Raw genomic sequence first — 20,481 nt, forward strand, 5'->3', positions numbered from 1 at the left:
GGTTTTTGGTCAGCAGTAGTTGGCTGTGCAAAGCTAGAGGAGGTACAATTTTTACAAACATTTTTACAAAAAAAAGCTTTGTGGAGTCATTAGGAGTCATTAGGAGTTGATTCAGATGGCATGATGTTGACCTCCCCCAGTGCCCACTATAACAGTTAATTACCGAGCCACTGCCAAGATTATGATGTTAGGCTAAAGATTTGAATAAAAGTTATTCATGGCTGGCCTTCAAACCTGAGCAGGTCTAATTGGGTAGACCCACAACCATGTCCTGCCTGTACTTGAGGTTATATCCACATAAACCTGAAGTGTTTCATCCATGGGCAGGGAAAAGTGACAAGTTAAGATAGAAAAGCCCACTTTAAGGCCTGACAACCAGCACCCATGCTCTCTTCGGTCAATGAGAAGAATATAAGGTCAGTAGCCTAGACTTGGATTCAGTTATAACCTGCTGAAACCTCTGTTGCTTTTAACGGACCACCAAAAATAAGAGCATTTCGGCACATCCGTTATCATTGCTGCCACCTAGCACTGGGGTCCTATGTTTGATCCCATCTGCAAGGCGTTGTTTTGCAATGTAGACAATGTCCAAATGAAGCGGCTTCTCTGAGCGACACGTAAGTAGTGTAGGTGCAGCAGACCACGGCACAGTTTTAGGCATGACTTGTAGGCTCATACATGTGAATGTTTGCCATAATGGTTCAGTAAATAAGTGGCAAAATGAGTTAACAGGCCAGAAGATTGAATTACAGTGTGGGCTGCACCGGTTGGTATGGAACGTATCTATGATGCTTTTGAACGCAACCAAATCTCATTCTTGCTCAAATACTCCCCCACTGCAAACACAGCTCTATAGTCCAGGCCCCCTCATATACTAGTAGGGCGATTGAGCTCTGGAATGTTGCCTGGAACTTTAAATACACTCCAGGCTGCAGCTACATCATGACCTCTGCTCATTAAGAGAAGGGGGAAGTTGCATTTAAATGTTTGCATTGAAACAGGGCTCTTTCTCAAGTCGATTTCTACCGAAGTTACCCAAAATTTAGAGTGAAATGAAATTCTGGGGGTGCGCGTTATGCTTCCTGCCTAGATATTAATATGCACGGTACTATAAAAAAAAAACAATCAAGCAGGAAATAGGTTTCTGTTTTTGAATAATTTTACCCACAAAAGATAGCACGTGGGGGAGGTGGCTCTCAAAAAGCAGAGGGTAAAAACTTGTGATATCGGCTATTTCCTATGCAACGCTGTTGGCTCAGCAAACAGATCAGACAGGGACAGACTGGTTTTTGAAGTAAAGGAACTGACAAAATGCACCCAAAACTGCTCATGTTGGCACCCTTTAACCTGAACTGGGAACTCCCGACAGACAGGGCCGTACCAAGGGCAGAAGTTTTAAGGGTTGGCCTATATGGTAAAGAAAAAAAGTGCACAAAAAAAATCCCCCCAATCCTTCCACTGCTTGTCCTTCAAACCAACCTTCCAATCAAACATTAAAAACTTGTTAAATGTTATTTATGAAACCAAAATGTGTTGCTGTCGTTTCCCCTGCTATCTTCCATGTGCTATTAGTGGTACTTCTGCACTCTACACTAGAACTCCAAAAATAGACTCATATCAGTGTTTCATTCTAAGTGCTCACATAATATCTGCATGACTCTATCCGTTGCCTTCCAGCTTACAGGGTGCATGTAATCACAGCTTCAAAGGAATTGCCACCATCTCCCAGAGTTAGTTTGGTCCACTTTACAGGGGTCTGTAGAAGCTCCCAAACAGTTTCATTAGCAATGCATAACAAAGCAAACTTATAAGGTAGCAGTTCACTTATGTAAAAATATGGAAGCGGATGCCTTAATGTACCGACCCCTTAAATGTGGCTCCCAGTTGTCTCAAAGCAGATGCTATTTTTGAAAACCAGGCTTGGAGGCAAGTTTTGGGTGGAAAAAACAGATCTACTGCCAAACAGAGCCTCCTGTAGGCTTCCAGTTCACATATGGGCTACCAAATAGCCAATCACAGCCTTATTTGTCACCTCCAGGAACTTTTTTTATGCTTGTGTTGCTCCCCAACTTTTTATTACATTTGAGTGTGGCTCATGGGTAAAACAGGTTGGGGACCCCTGCCTTATTGAATTGGTTCCCAAACAGTAGGGCTGGCCCTTCTGAGGGACCTGCAGCAATGGCTGGAGAGGGGAGGTAGGCTGAAGTCCAATTAAGGATTTGGGGAGACTTCAGATCTGTTCTTTTATATACTCCTGGAGGCTTAGCATAATTTTTAAAGAGTAGAATTTAGGAACAGGCGCGTATATATATTTCTATATCTATAACCTTGCTATGAGGGTGCTCAATAAAGGTTCAGCCCCCAAGGGATCCCTTGGTGCTAAAAAGAGTCCAAAAACCAGTCACTTGGGACTGAAACAAAACATGAAACAAAGACCCTCTTTCTTCAGGGCTGTAGTTGCCTTGACTGTAGGCAGTGCCTTTCCCAATCAAACAAAGATAAAATACAGCTTAGCGAATCACTATATTCTCCTTTTTATGCCAAAGGCCAGTTTCCGGTTAGAGATAAAGCTGCTGAATGAACAATCCATGTGTGACTTCCTAACTACGTCTCTTCCTACTGAGTACTTCCTAGCCGAAGGTTATGTGGGAGATGAATGTTTCCCTTTGAGCCCCTCCTGTTTCCGTCTCAATGTGTCAGGCATAAGTGATTTTGCACTAGACCTTCGACAATCGGTGAGATGTTTCCACTGGCAATAGCGTCAAGAGAAGAGTTTATCTGCCAGGGAAGGGCCCTTCACCTTTTGCTTGGGATAAGTGTTCCCTCAAAATAATTCTACGCCTCCATCCTCTATATTTGTGCATCCGCAGGCCGATGACCTCAAACTCATCTCTTGACAAGGACTTCTTGCGTTTATACATGCCTACCAAGTACTCAGAGAGCCCACTTGCCCAGAACACAGTCATATTCTTGTTTCGTTTTCAACGATATTGGCAGTTGGACATGGTGCAGGATAGCCATACCCATTCTGCCAAACTAGATTGAATTAGCCATAGAATCAACCATACTGCAACAGAGAAATGAAGACTCCAGCCTCACGAATCAACATGGAGATGAAGGTTACTACCCAAGCAACCAATTTGAACCATGAACGATGTAGTTTTTGCCCAAAACGCTCGTATTGATTTTCACTTGGAGGCGCATCAATGGTACGCAAATTCCCAACAGCAGTCAACAATGGTCTACAACCCTAATTGTTAATTGAATCCAATAAGAAAAAAGTAAATGCAGATGAAAAACAATCAAAAACCACATTTTTCAACTTTTCTGCGTTATCATGACCAACAGAATCCAGCACATCACTAAATGTGTCTGGGATGAGAAGCCAAGTGAAGTATTTAAAGGTGTGGATTTTAAACCATACCAATGACTAGAAATAAGTAAGAGAGCCTCTCCCTGTTTCCCGGATTACTCAAGGCAGGGGGTGAAGACAGAAGCCTAGGTTGCCTAGTTATTAATCCTGCCATAAAATCAATTCTATAACCCATAAAAAAAAAAAAGAGGCGAAAGAGAACTCTCCCATTAGTTCTGTTCCTGTACGCTGCGCTGCATTTGCCACTACAAAATATCATCTGGCTTATTAAACACAAGAACTTGAATTTACAAGAGAAGACTGTAATTGAAGCTAACTTTCCACGAGTCCCCGTGACGGTCGTTGACCAGTGGAAATATAGCTGCTACAAACCAACGGGTCAGCAGTTTAATCCATCAAGAAATGCGCTAAGCCAACCTTTATATATATAGAAGTCACGTCCTTCACTGACCCAGACTTGCCTTCTTAAGCATTCCATTATTTCTCTGCCCAACTCTATCCATGTGAATTAACCTCTACCCTAACCTCATTCTCCTTATAAATTTCCCCAATGCCAATCCTTTCAATATTAACCAACCATTGCTCTACTCTATACTGCAGGACATGGAGGTCTCTTAGCTCTACTGGAAGCCTGTGGACCAGGTTTGGTCCCTCATGAGATTTTTATGCCCCAAGGAGGCTCAAGACCTCTGTAGATAAAATTATTTTAATAACCGGCCCTCTGTATGGAAACAGTTGCGAGTCTTTACTCCCGAGTGTAAGTTGGACTTTCTTTGTATGCACCACTCTTTATATTTATAATACACCCACACCATCCCAAGGTATTATTGTCTCAAAACCAAACCAAAACCAAAATATTACCTCTAATCCCTCCCAAGCCAAAATGTTCCACTTGTGCAGGTCACCTACACCCCGTTACCAGGCAAATATTTACTGAGAAGCCATCTATATTTATTTAGCATTCATAGCATGCATTTACTAACAATACAGCATGTTTCCATTTAATGCAGATCAGGTGCCAGAGATTATTTTAACACAGGATGAGAGAAGCTTGAGAGAGGGGGAGATGTTCCTAATATAGAAATAGATATTCCATGTATCTAAGTGTATAGAACAGTGATCCCCAACCAGTGGTATTTGAGCAACACGTTGCTCATCAACATCTTGGATATTGCTCTCAGTGACCTCAAGGCAGGTGCTTATTTTTGAGAGGCAAGTTTTGGATGCATAAAAAATAGGGGTACTGCCAAATAGAGCCTCTAGTAGACTGCCTGTCCACATAGGGGCTACAAAATTGCCAATCACAGCCCTTATTTGGCATCCCCAATAATTTTTTAATGCTTGTGTTGCTCCCCAACTCTTTTTACATTTCACGGTGGCTCACTGGTAAGAAAGGGCCCCCCTGGCATAGCATATAAATGCTTCCAAATTATGTTCTCCTTCTTTGCAACCTTCCCTTCCTGCTTAGAAGGGTTATTTAGTCAAATAAGGAAGTCATTGAACTAAAACAACTTTCCTGCAACAGAGAGAAGTACATGTACGATTCCTTATCTGATCCGCAATAAACAACATGTTCATCTAGAGTTGTCTCTACCATTTTATTTTGCATTCTAATGATACTTTTCAGCCGTTTGACTCTGCTGAAAAGAAGCAGAGATGGGGGTCACACAGGCCACAAATATAATTTGCAACATGTATAGGAGACACTGATAATTAAATACAATGTTCTCTATTTCCTTTCTTAAAGGACCAGTAACATCAAAAAATGAAATTGTTTTAAAGTAATAAAAATATAATGCGGTGTTGCCCTGCACTGGTAAGGGTCGGGCCCACAGGCAGATTCGGGGAGATTAGTCGCCCCTGGGCAAGGAGGTTTAAGCTGAAAACAAGAGGACTCAGAGCAGCATTACTTTAAAGGTTTACTGGTGTATTTACAGTGGTGTGAAAAACTATTTGCCCCCTTCCTGATTTCTTATTCTTTTGCATGTTAGTCACACAAAATGTTTCTGATCATCAAACACATTTAACTATTAGTCAAAGATAACACAAGTAAACACAAAATGCAGTTTTTAAATGAGGGTTTTTATTATTTAGGGAGAAAAGAAATCCAAACCTGTGTGAAAAAGTAATTGCCCCCTGAACCTAATAACTGGTTGGGCCACATTTAGCAGCAATAACTGCAATCAAGCGTTTGCGATAACTTGCAACGAGTCTTTTACAGCGCTCTGGAGGAATTTTGGCCCACTCATCTTTGCAGAATTGTTGTAATTCAGCTTTATTTGAGGGTTTTCTAGCATGAACCGCCTTTTTAAGGTCATGCCACAACATCTCAATAGGATTCAGGTCAGGACTTTGACTAGGCCACTCCAAAGTCTTCATTTTGTTTTTCTTCAGCCATTCAGAGGTGGATTTGCTGGTGTGTTTTGGGTCATTGTCCTGCTGCAGCACCCAAGATCGCTTCAGCTTGAGTTGACGAACAGATGGCCGGACATTCTCCTTCAGGATTTTTTGGTAGACAGTAGAATTCATGGTTCCATCTATCACAGCAAGTCTTCCAGGTCCTGAAGCAGCAAAACAACCCCAGACCATCACACTACCACCACCATATTTTACTGTTGGTATGATGTTCTTTTTCTGAAATGCTGTTACTTTTACGCCAGATGTAACGGGACGCGCACCTTCCAAAAAGTTCAACTTTTGTCTCGTCGGTCCACAAGGTATTTTCCCAAAAGTCTTGGCAATCATTGAGATGTTTTTTAGCAAAATTGAGACGAGCCTTAATGTTCTTTTTGCTTAAAAGTGGTTTGCGCCTTGGAAATCTCCCATGCAGGCCGTTTTTGCCCAGTCTCTTTCTTATGGTGGAGTCGTGAACACTGACCTTAATTGAGGCAAGTGAGGCCTGCAGTTCTTTAGATGCAGGCCCGGATTTGCGGCAAGGCCGCATAGGCCCGGGCCTAGGACGGCAAAGAAATAGGGGCGGCATGCCGCCCAGCCGCCGTTCAACTGCACCAGCTGCGCTGGCGTTTTTTCGCAGGCGCGCTGGGAAGGCGGGCGCTAGGACCGCGCGGCCGCCTGGTCAGACCACGCGGCCTAGGGGAGCGCAAAAGTCAAATCCGGCGCTGTTTAGATGTTGTCCTGGGGTCTTTTGTGGCCTCTCGGATGAGTTGTCTCTGTGCTCTTGGGGTAATTTTGGTCGGCCGGCCACTCCTGGGAAGGTTCACCACTGTTCCATGTTTTTGCCATTTGTGGATAATGGCTCGCACTGCATTTTGTGTTCAATTATGTTATCTTTGACTAATAGTTAACGGTTTTTGATGAGCAGAAACATTTAAGCGTGACAAACATGCAAAAGAATAAGAAATCAGGAAGGGGGCAAATAGTTTTTCACACCACTGTATATAGACCTTTCTGATAAAGCTTACTTAATTTTAACCTTTTCTTCTCCTTTAAATAAAAAACAGGACATTGCCTATGGTAGACATGGCACCGATACAGTAGGGATGCACCAAATCCAGGATTTGGCTAAGGGATTCGGCCAGGATTCTGCCTTTGTCAGCAGGATTTGGATTTGGCTGAATCCTAATTTTCATATGTAAATTAGGGGCAGGTAGGGAAATCACGTGACTTATGGTCACAAAAGAAGAATTTTTTCCACTTTTTCCTTTCCTGCCCCTAATTTGCATATGCAAAAATGCGGATTTGGTTCGGTATTCAGCCGAATCTTTCCCCAAGGATTTGGGGATTTGGCTGAATCCCAAATAGTGGATTCGGTGCATCCCTAATATACAGTGGCGGCACAGCAATAATTTTATACCCAGAACTTAAAAAGATTTAGAACCTGAACGCAGGTTCTACAAACCCATGCAGCAGCTTGTCTGCCCTTTATATGAATACTAAGTAATTTCTCAGTTATTACACAAGGCTATAATCTTGCCAAGAGCCCCATTTTGAGGCTGGGGGCCCAGAGCCAAGAATTTATAAAACATCTTTGCCAGATTGCCCATGAAAGCTTCCAGTGCTCGCTACCTGTGTGTCAGAAAGCTTCTAAGCATATTTGCTGATTAATCCTTAACAGCTTACATTTGAAAGCCAGACATATTGCATTTCTGAGTTGGAAAGGGGAATCTATAAAGAAATATAATGGCAACAGAGAAAAGTACCGAGCTTGGGCACTGGGGTATACAGGCTCCAAATACCAGCGAACAACAAAAAAAAATCAAGAGGACATTCGATAAATTTAAGTTTGCACAGAAAATGAATTCCGATTCCATTAAACACCCAAAGGAATAAGAGAGATAGCATTAAAGAATAAGGTCTTAGCTCTGAGGGCCTCAGGCTATTTCTATGCATGCAACATCCTTCCTCATATTTCATAGAACATGCACTTAAGAATTCTTCTCACTTGAACGGAGCTGATCCATTCTTTCCGTCTATAGAAGACCCTGACCCACCGTGACCCAGAGAGGAGAAAGTCGGGATAAGGCGACATCTCTGCCAAGTAATTTCACTTTTTAGTGGAAAAAAAAGTGCTTGACGTTCTCATATTGCATTGGACTTTTTTTATGAAAGGGGCACCAACCACTAATCAAACTGGTGTTTAAAGGGCAGCATAACCCCTACCATCAACCAGCCACCTTTTGGAAAAGTTTTTGAAAACCCATATTAAAAAGTATAAAATATTAAAGGGATGATTCACCTTTAAGGTAACTTTTAATATGTTATAGAATGGCTCATTCTAAGCAACTTTTCAATTGGTCTTCGTTTTCTCTTTTTTATAGTTTTTGAATGATTTGCCTTCTTCTTCTGGCTCTTTCCAGCTTTCTAATGGGGGTCGCTAACCGCATCTAAAAAACAAATGCTCTGTAAGGCTACACATGTATTGTTATTGCTGTTTTTATTTCTCCCCTTTCTATTCAAGCCTCTCCTATTCATTTCCCAGCCTCTTATTCAAATCGATACATGGTTGCTAGGGTGACTGGACCCTAGCGACCAGATGGCTGAAATTGCAAATAAAACGCTAAATAACACAAAAACCACAAATAAAAGATGAAAACCAATTGCAAATTATCTCAGAATATCGCTCTCTACATCATACAAAAAGCTAATTTAAAGGTGAACCACCCCCTGCCTGAGAAAAATCTTCGCTACTGCGGGAGACTAATCCCCCTGTAATGCCTTCCTACCAGCAAGAATGCGAATCGCCGGTGGGATGTCATAAGCATCGCTTCAGTTTTTCAAAGTCATGTGACCGCGTCTGAGAGGTGCCTGTTTCACTGCAAGTTAAGAGAAGTTATCTCATTACTCCAAATTGTGGGGTCAGTTTTACTTGTGCGTCTTGCTGGGAATTCCAGTGAGGACTCTGGCTCTCTATAACCGACTCCTAATTTATGTCTTTATCTAGAACAGAGTCCAAAAATGTTTTTATGCTTAAAGGAGAAGGAAAGACACAGAAGCAGTTTATTGCCAATAGATTAGCCACAATAGTGCAAGCTATAAGACTATATTTATTCTACAGAATGCTTTACCATACCTGAGTAAACAACTATAGAAGCTCTCTCTGTTTGTTTAGGATAGCAGCTGCCATATTAGCTTGGTGTGACATCACTTCCTGCCTGAGTTTCTCCCTGCTCACTGATAGCTCTGGGCTCATATTACAGCAGAAAAGGGAGGGAGGGAGGGAGAGAGGAGCAAACTGAGCATGCTCAAGCCCTAGCCCTGGAGGTTTAAGCTGAAAACAGGAAGTCTGATACAGAAGCCCATGAGTACACAATAGAAGGAAAGAAATGTGGTGTTTCTTTTGACAGAGGAGCATTACTTTGAGGGTTTACTGGTGTATTAGGGATGCAACAAATACAGGATTCGGTTAGGGATTTGGCCAGGATTCTGCCTTTTTCAGCAGGATTTGAATTTGGCAGAACAGAATGCATGTAAACGGTTTTTCCATTCGGATTCGTTTCGGTATTCGACCGAATCTTTCGCAAAGGATTCGGGGGTTCAGCCAAATCCAAAATACTGGATTCGGTGCATCCCCAATTTATATAGACCTTTGTGACAAACCTTGCTTAAGTTTAGCGTTTTCTTCTCGTTTAAAGGCATTGCATTGTAGCTCATCTGGTTGCACATCTTCCTATACGCAATCTATAAAACAGCAAAAGATACAGATATCCCTAACTGTACTTTTGGCTGTGACATCTATGAGTGAGGCTCCCAATATTCAAAAAAGAGTCAACTGCAGAGGTTTAGCAACTCTGCTGCGCCCGATCTTCTTTTTATAGGTCAAAGCCGATAGAGCGTTAATAAAGGAAACGGATGTGCATTAAACACAAGACATTCTAAGAAAATCTAACCACATAGAGCACAGGAAAGATATCTCTGCAAGCAGATCCACTGCAAGACAGTCCAATGTATTAGGGGCCCCTGATGTCACGGCACCGCCCCCTCCATGTCACCGTCCCGCCCCCTGGTGTGTCACGGCCCTGCCCGGGTTCTACGGGGGAAAAGGTGGCAACCCTACTGGGCTAGCTGCTTTCTATCAAACACCGACTACCGCCTTAACTATGAGTCTGATATTACACGTTTCACTTAAAGATTGAGGTGCTCTTAGATCTAGGCCTTCTAGAGTCCTTTTAGAGAAATACATATATATATATATATACATATATATATATATATATATATATATATATATATATATATATATATATATATATATATATATATATTTAATTTTTTTATTTATTTAATTTTTATTTATTTATTTTATTTATTTATTTATTTTTTTAACACGTTAAGTATACTACAAAGTTAACATGTTTAATGAGAATAAATTGAGACATTTGGATGCAATATTTGGGGACAAATATGTATTTCTATGACACATATATATATTATATATGTGATACTATTATTTATACAGGCTACATGGAATAGGAATACGACCTACGAATAGGAATATGGTTGATAATATGTGTAATTAATGAAGTGGTTTGACCAACTCATTTGATTGGTTTTAAATTGAGAGTGGTTTTGGAACTGTTGTAATGCTGACATTATCACCTATGATCAAGTACCGGCAGGTGCGAAACGCATAAGGTGGATCGTGGAGGTGTCGATATGTAAACTATTTCATTACGTGAATTGATTAAAACTGGATTTTTATGGATCTTGAGCTACAGGATATAATTTTTGCAAAGTCGGCAGCGTTATGTCCAGCTGAGTAGACACAAATGGAATTGTCTTCTTTGAGCCACTATACTTTCCATTTACTATTCATCTGCCCTAAAGGCACAGGCTTGCTCTAAATCTGCTGCATATTTTGTGTTTATTCCGTCATGCAGAACAGGGTCTGTGTCTACTGATATTCTGCAACAGCAGTAAGCATTCTATTGTGTTACCCCAGCCATTTATACAATTGGCCAACACATGACACAGATAGATGTAATGTAAGAAGCAACTGTGCTTGGAGCTTAGGCTAATGTCACACAAGGATGCTACTGCATCAGACTGGGTGCTGATTAATTGATTAATATTAATAAGCAGTGACAGACGGACACAGGGACACTCCTGCAATGAGAACCTTGCCTCGGGCAGCAATGTACAGTAGTTTACCAGGCGGGTCAGGCGGGTTCTGAGTTGAAGCCTGCCAGTGGCGTAACTAGATATTACTGGGCCCCACAGCAAATTATTTCTCAGGCCCCCAAAATGTTTAGAGGTTGACTTGTTTCTACAATATTTATTGAAATTGTATATGAATTAGGGCCTCGTCGGGCCCCTATACCTCTGCTTCCTCTATAGTTACGCCCCTGAAGCCTGCATATGTAGATAGGGTTTGGGTCCGTTGAGGGTTACTATGGACTAGCTGCAGCATACAATAACTACTAACTGCACAGCTGGTCTCTTTGCCAGTCGTTGGTTGGAAAGTGCTGCCCCAAACACACTCCATTGGGCGTAACTACAGCCCCCACGAGTATAGAGGGCCTAGTAATGCCCTAAATAATGAGCAGTTTAAATATACATTGGCAGACCCATTCCCTGGGGCGTAAATACAGAGAAAGCAGACCCTGAGGTTGCAGGAGGGCCCAAGAGTGTAGAGGCACTAGTAAGGCCCTAATAATGAGCAATGTCAATATATATTGGCAGACCAGTTCCCTAGGGTATAGCTACAGAGGAAGCAGACCCTGTGATTGCAGGAGGGCCAAGAGTGTAATTTATGAGCAATTTCAATATATATATATACAGTATTGGCAGACCTACTCCCTGGGGCGTAACTACAGATGAAGCAGACCCTGCAGTTGCTGGGAGGGTCTAGTAAGGCCCAAATTAATGAGCAATTGCAATATATATTGGCAGACCCATTGTAACTACAGAGGAAGCAGACCCTGAGGCTGCAGAAGGGCCCAAGTGTGTAGAGGGCCTACTAAGACCCTAATTAATAAGCAATTGCAATATATATTGGCTGACCTACTCCCTGGGGCATAACTACAAAGGAAGCAGACCAGTGGCGGAACTATCAGGGGGAGCAGGGGGTGCGAGCGGGCCAGGGCCCGCACCCTCTCAGCTGCGCGTCACGCTCCCCTCTAGTTACGCTACTGAAGCAGACCCTGAGGTTGCAGAAGGGCCCAAGAGTGTAGAGGCAGGGCCGGAACTGGGGGTAGGCAGAGTAGGCACGTACCTAGGGCGCAAAGCTGGGGGGGTGCCAGGCACATACCTGCTCTGACACCTACCCAATTGTCTGGTCCCGTCTCTCCCCGACTGCCACGGATATTTTTTTGTAATTGCGCTTCTGAGCGTCTGCGTGCGAAGTTTCGTGCATGCGCGCTCGAGCGCATTTTCGAGGATGCGCACCAGAGCACGCACTCAGTCGACGCCGTGCCCAGGCCCGGATTTGCGGCAAGAACGCATAGGCCCGGCCCTAGGGCACCAACAAATAGGGGCGGCATGCCGCCCAGCCGCATTATGGGGACGTGCGTGTCCCCATTCAATTACACCAGCTGCGCCGGCGCACTGGGAAGGGGAAGTGTAGGCGGGCGCTAGGACCGCGCGGCCGCCTGGTCGGACCGCGCGGCCTAGGGGCGGCCGGCAAAGAAATCCGGTGCTGGCCGTGCCCAGCCAGGTTGCCTAGGGCGCCTGGCTGAGTTGGCCCGGCTCTGTGTAGAGGGACTACTAAGGACCTAACAAGAGTGTCAAGGCCCTAGTAATGAGCAATTTCAATTTATTATATTGACAGAATTGGTCAACTTACCAATGTTTTAGGACCCTAAATTGAACCATTAGGCCCAGTAGCATCTAGTAACACCACTGTCCACTCCTAAATGAAGTCATCTCTGGGCATGAGTAGAAAAATCCTTACTCAACCTTGGGCCGGGCTGAGGTTGGGACAAGGAGTGCACAAAATGTTTAGCGTTTGACCGGTTTTACCAATATTTATTGAAATTGTACATGAATTACATGATATACCTCCTGGGCCCCCCTGCAGCTGCAGGGTCTGCTTCTTCTGTAGTTACACCCCTGCAAGCAAGGTTCACAAGGGAGGCTGGCATGACACTGATCTACAGAATAGCTCATTGATCCATCCTGCTGTCTAATCTCAGACGTGCATTGCTGCTACATGTAAAGTTTAACCCCTATGGGCTAGTCCACACGGGGAGATAGCGACGCGTTTGCGGTCGCGGCGACAAAGCGCCGCGACCGGCGCAGGCGACAGTTTTGTATGGGCGCCTATGTAAAAACGCCTGTGCTAACCACACGAGGCGATGCGCTTTTCAACAGTCGCCTGAAAAAGCCTGGCGAGGCATTTTCAGGCGACTGTTGAAAAGCGCATCGCCTCGTGTGGTTAGCACAGGAGTTTTTACATAGGCGCCCATACAAAACTGTCGCCTGCGCCGGTCGTGGCGACTGTCGCGGCGCTTTGTCGCCGCGACCGCAAACGCGTCGCTATCTCCCCGTGTGGAATAGCCCTAAATAGAATTCCATACAATGGTGTAGTAACGGCTAGTGCTGCTGTTTCACAATGGGGGTCTTGGACTTGCTTCAAACCACATTGCTGCTTTATTCAACAGCCCAAGTTGCCAAGTGATTAAACTGACCGTAGAATATAAAGCACAATAATCTGCATAATAAAAATAATGATGCTAATTTTCCAGTTTATTAACAAGATGAAAGGCTCACCCTCACGGAGGTTTATAATATATGTCAGTTTTGAGTTCATTGGTCCTGGCCAGTCTTCAGTCACACAAGAAACCCCTGGCATGGAGTGTAAGAAGTGGAGAATGGCTGCCGCACAGTTATAGGGTTAAAGGAACAGTAACGCCAAAAAATTCAAGTGTTTTAATGGAATGACAATATAATCTAGTGGTGGTACCCTGTATTGGTAAAACTGGTGTATATGCTTCAGAAACTCTACTATAGTTTATATAATCAAGCTGCTGTGTAGCCATGGGGGCAGCCGTTCAAGCACAGGATACACAATAGATAATAGATACGTACTACTATAGTTTATATAAACAAGCTGCTGTGTAGCCATGGGGGCAGCCGTTCAAGCACAGGATACACAATAGATAATAGATACGTACTACTATAGTTTATATAAACAAGCTGCTGTGTAGCCATGGGGGCAGCCGTTCAAGCACAGGATACACAATAGATAATAGATACGTACTACTATAGTTTATATAAACAAGCTGCTGTGTAGCCATGGGGGCAGCCGTTCAAGCACAGGATACACAATAGATAATAGATACGTACTACTATAGTTTATATAAACAAGCTGCTGTGTAGCCAGGGGGGGCAGCCATTCAAGTACAGGACACACAGTAGATAACAGATAAGTACTACTATAGTTTATATAAACAAGCTGCTGTGTAGCCATGGGGGCAGCCATTCAAGCTCAGGATACACAGTAGATAACAGATAAGTACTACTATAGTTTATATAAACAAGCTGCTGTGTAGCCATGGGGTCAGTCATTCAAGCACAGGATACACAGTAGATAACAGATAAGTACTACTATAGTTTATATAAACAAGCTGCTGTGTAGCCATGGGGACAGCCATTCAAGCACAGGATACACCATAGATTACAGATAAGTACTACTATAGTTTATATAAACAAGCTGCTGTGTAGCCAGGGGGGCAGCCATTCAAGTACAGGACACACAGTAGATAACAGATAAGTACTACTATAGTTTATATAAACAAGCTGCTGTGTAGCCACAGGGGCAGCCATTCAAGCACTGGATACACAGTAGATAACAGATAAGTACTACTATAGTTTATATAAACAAACTGATGTGTAGCCACAGGGGCAGCCATTCAAGCACTGGATACACAGTAGATAACAGATAAGTACTACTATAGTTTATATAAACAAGCTGCTGTGTAGCCACAGGGGCAGCCATTCAAGCACTGGATACACAGTAGATAACAGATAAGTACTACTATAGTTTATATAAACAAGCTGCTGTGTAGCCACAGGGGCAGCCATTCAAGCACTGGATACACAGTAGATAACAGATAAGTACTACTATAGTTTATATAAACAAGCTGCTGTGCAATAATGGGGGCAGCCATTCAAGTACAGGATACACAGTAGATAACAGATAAGTACTACTATAGTTTATATAAACAAGCTGCTGTGTAGCCATGGGGGCAGCCATTCAAGCATATTTTCTTTACTTTAAGACATTTTCATTTTTTGGTACAACTGTTCCTTTAAGGGAAGGGAATGGAGATACAGAAAGGATGAGTTACTGCATGCCCCTTGGCCACAAACTTGGCTCTCGTGTGAAGTGTCCTTGTGTATTGCAGACATAGTTTAACCATATTCCTCTGACACAGACGGATGGAGGGACTTGTGGGAATTCTGACCTGATTTCCTGGACATTACCCTGCAGCTCTTAGGAACGGCTGGCTGTGTAACATGCACGTCTGTCCTAGTGAAAATCTCAGACTTACACTGCAGGGCAAACATCTATCTCGTCCCCAAATACCTTGTTAACCCCCTTGAATAAATTAACCTCTTGTTCCTTATGCCTGAGAGCATAAGTAGCACAGAAGGACTGCTCAAGCGAAGGTTCAGCTAGATATTAATACTAAAAAGACAATGAAAAAGAAGCAAAATACCTGTTTCCTCTCCTGTTTCAGCTCCTGCACGAACCGCGTTAGTTCCACCGTTATTAGGGACGCGGCGTTCTCTGAAATGACCTCATGCTGCCCGGCGTAGTCGTTCATTTCATTCAGTGTGGTTTGGAAGGCTTTGCACGATGTGTATCTGTGAAGGGGCGCGAGAAATAATGAGACGCGTGCTTGAGAAATAATTGGGACGTAATATTAAGGCTTCAGCTACATTACAGATATGCTTATTTCTAAATGTATCACTTCATAAAAACAAGTAAACATTCTACTACGGGTATGGGACCTGTTATCCAGAATGCTCAGGACCTGGGGTTTTCCAGATAATGGATCTTTCTGTAATTTGGATCTTCATACCTTAAGTCTACTAGAAAATCATGTAAACATTAAATAAACCCAATAGGCTGGTTTTGCTTCCAATAAGGATTAATTATATTTGAGTTGGGATCAAGTACAAGTGACTGTTTTATTATTACAGAGAAAAAGGATTAATTGGATAAAATGGAGTCTATGGGAGACAGCCATCCCGTAATGCGGAACTTCCTAGATAACGGGTTTCTGGATAACGGATACCATGCCTGTACATCGTTTTGGCTACAGGAGGTCAGCCTTTTATTACAATGTGTGTTTTATTCCCACTCCAAAATCTATAGGGCAGATTTATCAAGGGTCGAATTAAAAATTCGAATTTTGCAGTTTTCTTATCGTCAGATTCGACTAGGGAGATATTTGAATTCGATTTGAGTTTTAAAAAAAATTCAAATTCTATTTTCAAGATTGATCATACTCTGGCCCTTGAAGAACTCAAATTTGCCTAATTGCTACCTAAAACCTGCTGAATTACTGTTTAAGTCAATTGGAGACGTCCAGGGATCACTTTTGAGCTGTTTGCAGTCTTCCTGACATTCAAAGTTTTTTTGGAGTTCGAGTTTTAAAATTTAATTTTTTTTTAATAAATTTCGAATTTATGGGAGTTTTTAAGGACAGAGACACATGCGAAGATTCGACAAATCGCCTCTTCTTCAGACGACTAACCTCCCTGAAAAGTCTTACCACCGGCTAGAATGTAGATCGCCGGCGGGATGGCACTCACGGGCGATTTTCAGAAAACGAAGCGCTCTGAGTGCCATCCTGCCAGCGATTTACATTCTAGCCGGCGGTAAGGCTTTTCGCGGAGATTAGTCGTTCGAAGATGAGCCAATTTGTCGCCAGGCGACTAAATCTCCCTGAATCTTTGCGTGTCTCTGCCCCAAAAACTCAGACGAATTCGAAATTCGACTCTTGATAAATGTGCCTCCCAGTGTTCCCTTTCCATACAGACCATCCAGTGTCTACCTTCCAGGAGTCCCCTGTATTTATACTTGGTAGGAGAGTGGTAGGTTTGTATTTGGCTGTGGTCATGCAATCACCTAAATTTGGTTCCCAATAGGTTGACGTCTCTCATCAGTAGTGGATACTACCTGATCACAAGTTAAGGAGATCTACTGACTGCTCTTTCCGTAAGGGAGGAGAATTAAGCACCCATTCAGGCAGACCCACCCAAATACAGGTCTACCCAGTACTGCATATTAAAGGGATTGTTCACCTTTATATTAATTTTTAGTATGACATTCTAAATTTATTTATTATTTGTGGCTTTTGAGTTATGCAGCTTTTTATTCAGCAGCTCTACAGTTTCTGCAATCTGGTTGCTAGGGTCCAAATTCCCCTAGCAACAATGCATTCGTCTGAATAAGAGACTGGAATATGAATAGAAGAGGCCTGAACAGAAAGATGAGTAATAACAAGTAGCGATAACAATAAATGTGTAGCCTTAAGCTGGCTATACACAAGGAGATCTGCTCGTTTGGAGATGTCTCCAAACAAGCGTATCTCTCCCCGATATGCCCACATTGAGGTGGCCGATATCGGGCTGATCCTATCGTGGGCCCTAGGGTTAAGAATGGAGGCCATATGGGTGCCTTTACATTTGTTTTTAGATGGGGTCAGTGACCCCCATCTGAAAGCTGGAAAGAGTCAGAAGAAGAAGGCATATAATTCAAAAACTCTAAAGTATAAATAATGAAGAGTAATTGAAAAGTTGCTTATAATTACCCATACTATAACATACAAAAAGTTAACTTGTGAGCCACCCTTTTAACCTGAGCGCATGCTAAGGAAATCTGGGCATTTCTCTCTCTGGCACAGGATAATTAGGTGCCCATTTGGGGTGCAGACCCGGCTGGCAATCTGTGGGTTCTGGCAAATGCCAGAGGGGCTGCTGTATGGCTCCATAGAAAGTTACCATATAGTGGGCTGGTAGGGGGCTGTTTGGGCCTCTTTGTACTTGGAATGGCAGGGCCTTTTTTGACTCCCAGGCCAGGCCTGAGACAAAGCATAGAGTAAACTATAACTGGGAATCAGGAGCCGTATTTTCTCTATATACACCAGACCTAGAGCAACGGCTTCAGCAGGGCGGCCAATAGTAGCCTATACAAAAAAAATCCTTCCAAGCCCCCACCCTTCTACCAGGCACTTCTAGGAAACCATGAAAAGAGCAAAACCTCTGTAGGGGCTTTTTATGTAAATAATAACAAGAATGGGCGCACTCACTTTGATTCTTCCTCTTCTTTGGAGTTCTTCTTGGTTTGGTATTTTTTGGAAAGATTCCTACAAGAAAACAAAGACATTTCAAAAGCGGAAATAAAAACCAAAGCCAAGGACACTGTTTGTTTAATCATCTCTAGCCGGGCAACCAATACAGGTATTGGACCTGTTATGCAAAATGCTCGGGACCTGGGGTTTTCTGGATAATGGATCTTTCCGTAATTTCATATAAACATTAAATAAACCCAATAGTCTGGTTTTGCTTCCAATAAGGATTAATTAATTATATCTTAGTTTGGATCAAGAACAAGCTACTGTTTTATTATTACAGAGCAAAACGAAACACTTTTTTTAAAATTTGGATTATTTGGATAATATGGAGACTATGGGAGACAACCTTATTCTAATCTGGAGCTTTATGGATAATGGGTTTCCAGATAACTGATCCCATACCTGTACAGTGAGACCTATAAATATAGCACTCAGCTGTTCCAGGCTATTAATATGCACCAGGGGAAAAGGATCCGCAGCACTGCCGGCAAGAACAAACTTGTATTTTATTTGTCATATTAACATTTTCTTATTAGTAACAAAGTTAGCTCATAGTCTGTACAGAGAGATCCCATAAAACTATTGCAGCATAGGTATTCCCTGTACTAAGCACAATTCAGCAGGAACAGACCCCTAAGTTTGCTCATAGTCTGTACAGAGAGATCCCATAAAACTATGGCAGTATAGGTATTCCCTGTACTAAGCACAATTCAGCAGGAACAGTCCCCTAAGTTTGCTCATAGTCTGTACAGAGAGATCCCATAAAACTATGGCAGCATAGGTATTCCCTGTACTAAGCACAATTCAGCAGGAACAGCCCCTAAGTTTACTCATAGTCTGTTCAGAGAGATCCCATAAAACTATGACAGCATAGGTATTCCCTGTACTAAGCACAATTCAGCAGGAACAACCTCCTAGATTTGCACATAGCCATTCCATTAAGCTGCTCTAGTCTTGGTATTTCACTGTACTAAGCACAGTTAGTAAATTGCAAGTCCACACACTATTTAAAGGGTACACACGAGCCAGAGAGATATTGCAGAATAAAACAAACACAAGTTGAGCAAAAACATTTTTTTGTTTTGTTGCAGAAATGGTTTCAGTGCTGTATGAATCCAGGCTGATGAACCCATTAAATGAGCCAGGGAGCTGCAGTACCTGAATAATTCAATAATAATTAGCAGAATGAGGACGTAATGAAGGCAGGACTCAATATCTCAGGGATGTGTACAAGCTTCACATATGCAATGCTATCTTGGCTGTAGAAAAAAATCAACACCAGTCCATGGGGATCTGTTTTTAGGGGTCCACGTGGGACAACTCCGTGGGGCCCCAGCACAAAATAGCGCGTTTGTCTGTAGGCAGAGTGGGGGTTAACACCTTAGTAAACCACAGCAGGGAAAGATGTGACAGTGGGGCATTTGATATTTGATCAAGCTGCAGCCCTCTAGATATTGCTGTACTACAATTCCCAGCATGTAACTGTTGTAGGATACTCAAAGCTTCAGTTCATTGACAAGTGCCCATACTTGGCCTATTTATACTGGACTGTTACATAAGAATCACTTTAGGAAACACTGACCCTATAATATAACCACGTCCAACTGCCTCTTTAGCTGGGCTTTAAGGGGGTGATTCACCTTTAAGTTAATTTTTAAAATGCGATTAGGCTAATTCTAAGCAAATTTATAATTGGCCTTTTATTTAAAAAATTATTTGTGGACTTTTTTCGGCTTTTAAATGGGGGGTCACTGACCCCCCCATCTAAAAAGCAAGTGCGCTGTAAGGACCTGTAAGCAACTTTTTAATTTTTATAGTTTTGAATTATTTCTTCTTCTTTCCAGATTTCAAAATGGGGGTCACTGACCCCATCTAAAATCAAATTCTCTGTAAGGCTACAAATGAATTGTTAGTTCTATTTTTTTTATTATGCCTTTGTTTATCCAGGCCCTCTCCTATTCGTATTCCAGTCTCTTATTCAATTCAATGCAAGGTTGCAATGGAAACTTGGCCCTAGCAATCAGATTGCTGAAATTGCAAACTGGAGAGCTGAATAATAAAAATCTAAATAACTCAAAAACCAGAAAAAATTCAAAAGTTGCGAATTGTTCTCAGAATATCACACTCTACATCATACTAAAAGTTCATTTAAAGGTAAACAACCCCTTTAAAACACCCCTCCGTAATGACTTGCAATGACTTTACACTATGTAAGCAGAGATGGTTCAGGGAAGGGAGTGTTTGGGGTTGGCCGGTGTGAATAAACACCATGCGCAGAGGGGGAGAAGAAGGCTTGGAAGCAATTCTCAGGACACCCAAGTTGAAAAGCATTCTGGCTGCATG

The 20,481-nt window shown here is 42.5% G+C and overlaps 1 protein-coding gene across 20 annotated transcripts in view; it reads right to left on the reverse strand.

The window, feature by feature from the left end:
- The window catches only part of fnbp1.L (formin binding protein 1 L homeolog), a 110,416-nt gene that overhangs the window by 51,843 nt on the left and 38,092 nt on the right, over positions 1–20,481 (reverse strand). For all 20 annotated transcript variants that reach the window (XM_041572012.1, NM_001092357.1, XM_041572018.1 and 17 more), the window contains 2 exon segments: positions 18,094–18,150; positions 15,493–15,640 (listed from right to left, as the gene is read on the reverse strand). In XM_041572012.1, coding sequence (XP_041427946.1) covers positions 15,493–15,640; positions 18,094–18,150 — 205 coding nt within the window.

Source organism: Xenopus laevis, chromosome 8L (genome assembly GCF_017654675.1).
Source record: "Xenopus laevis strain J_2021 chromosome 8L, Xenopus_laevis_v10.1, whole genome shotgun sequence".
Classification (NCBI taxonomy): domain Eukaryota; kingdom Metazoa; phylum Chordata; class Amphibia; order Anura; family Pipidae; genus Xenopus; species Xenopus laevis.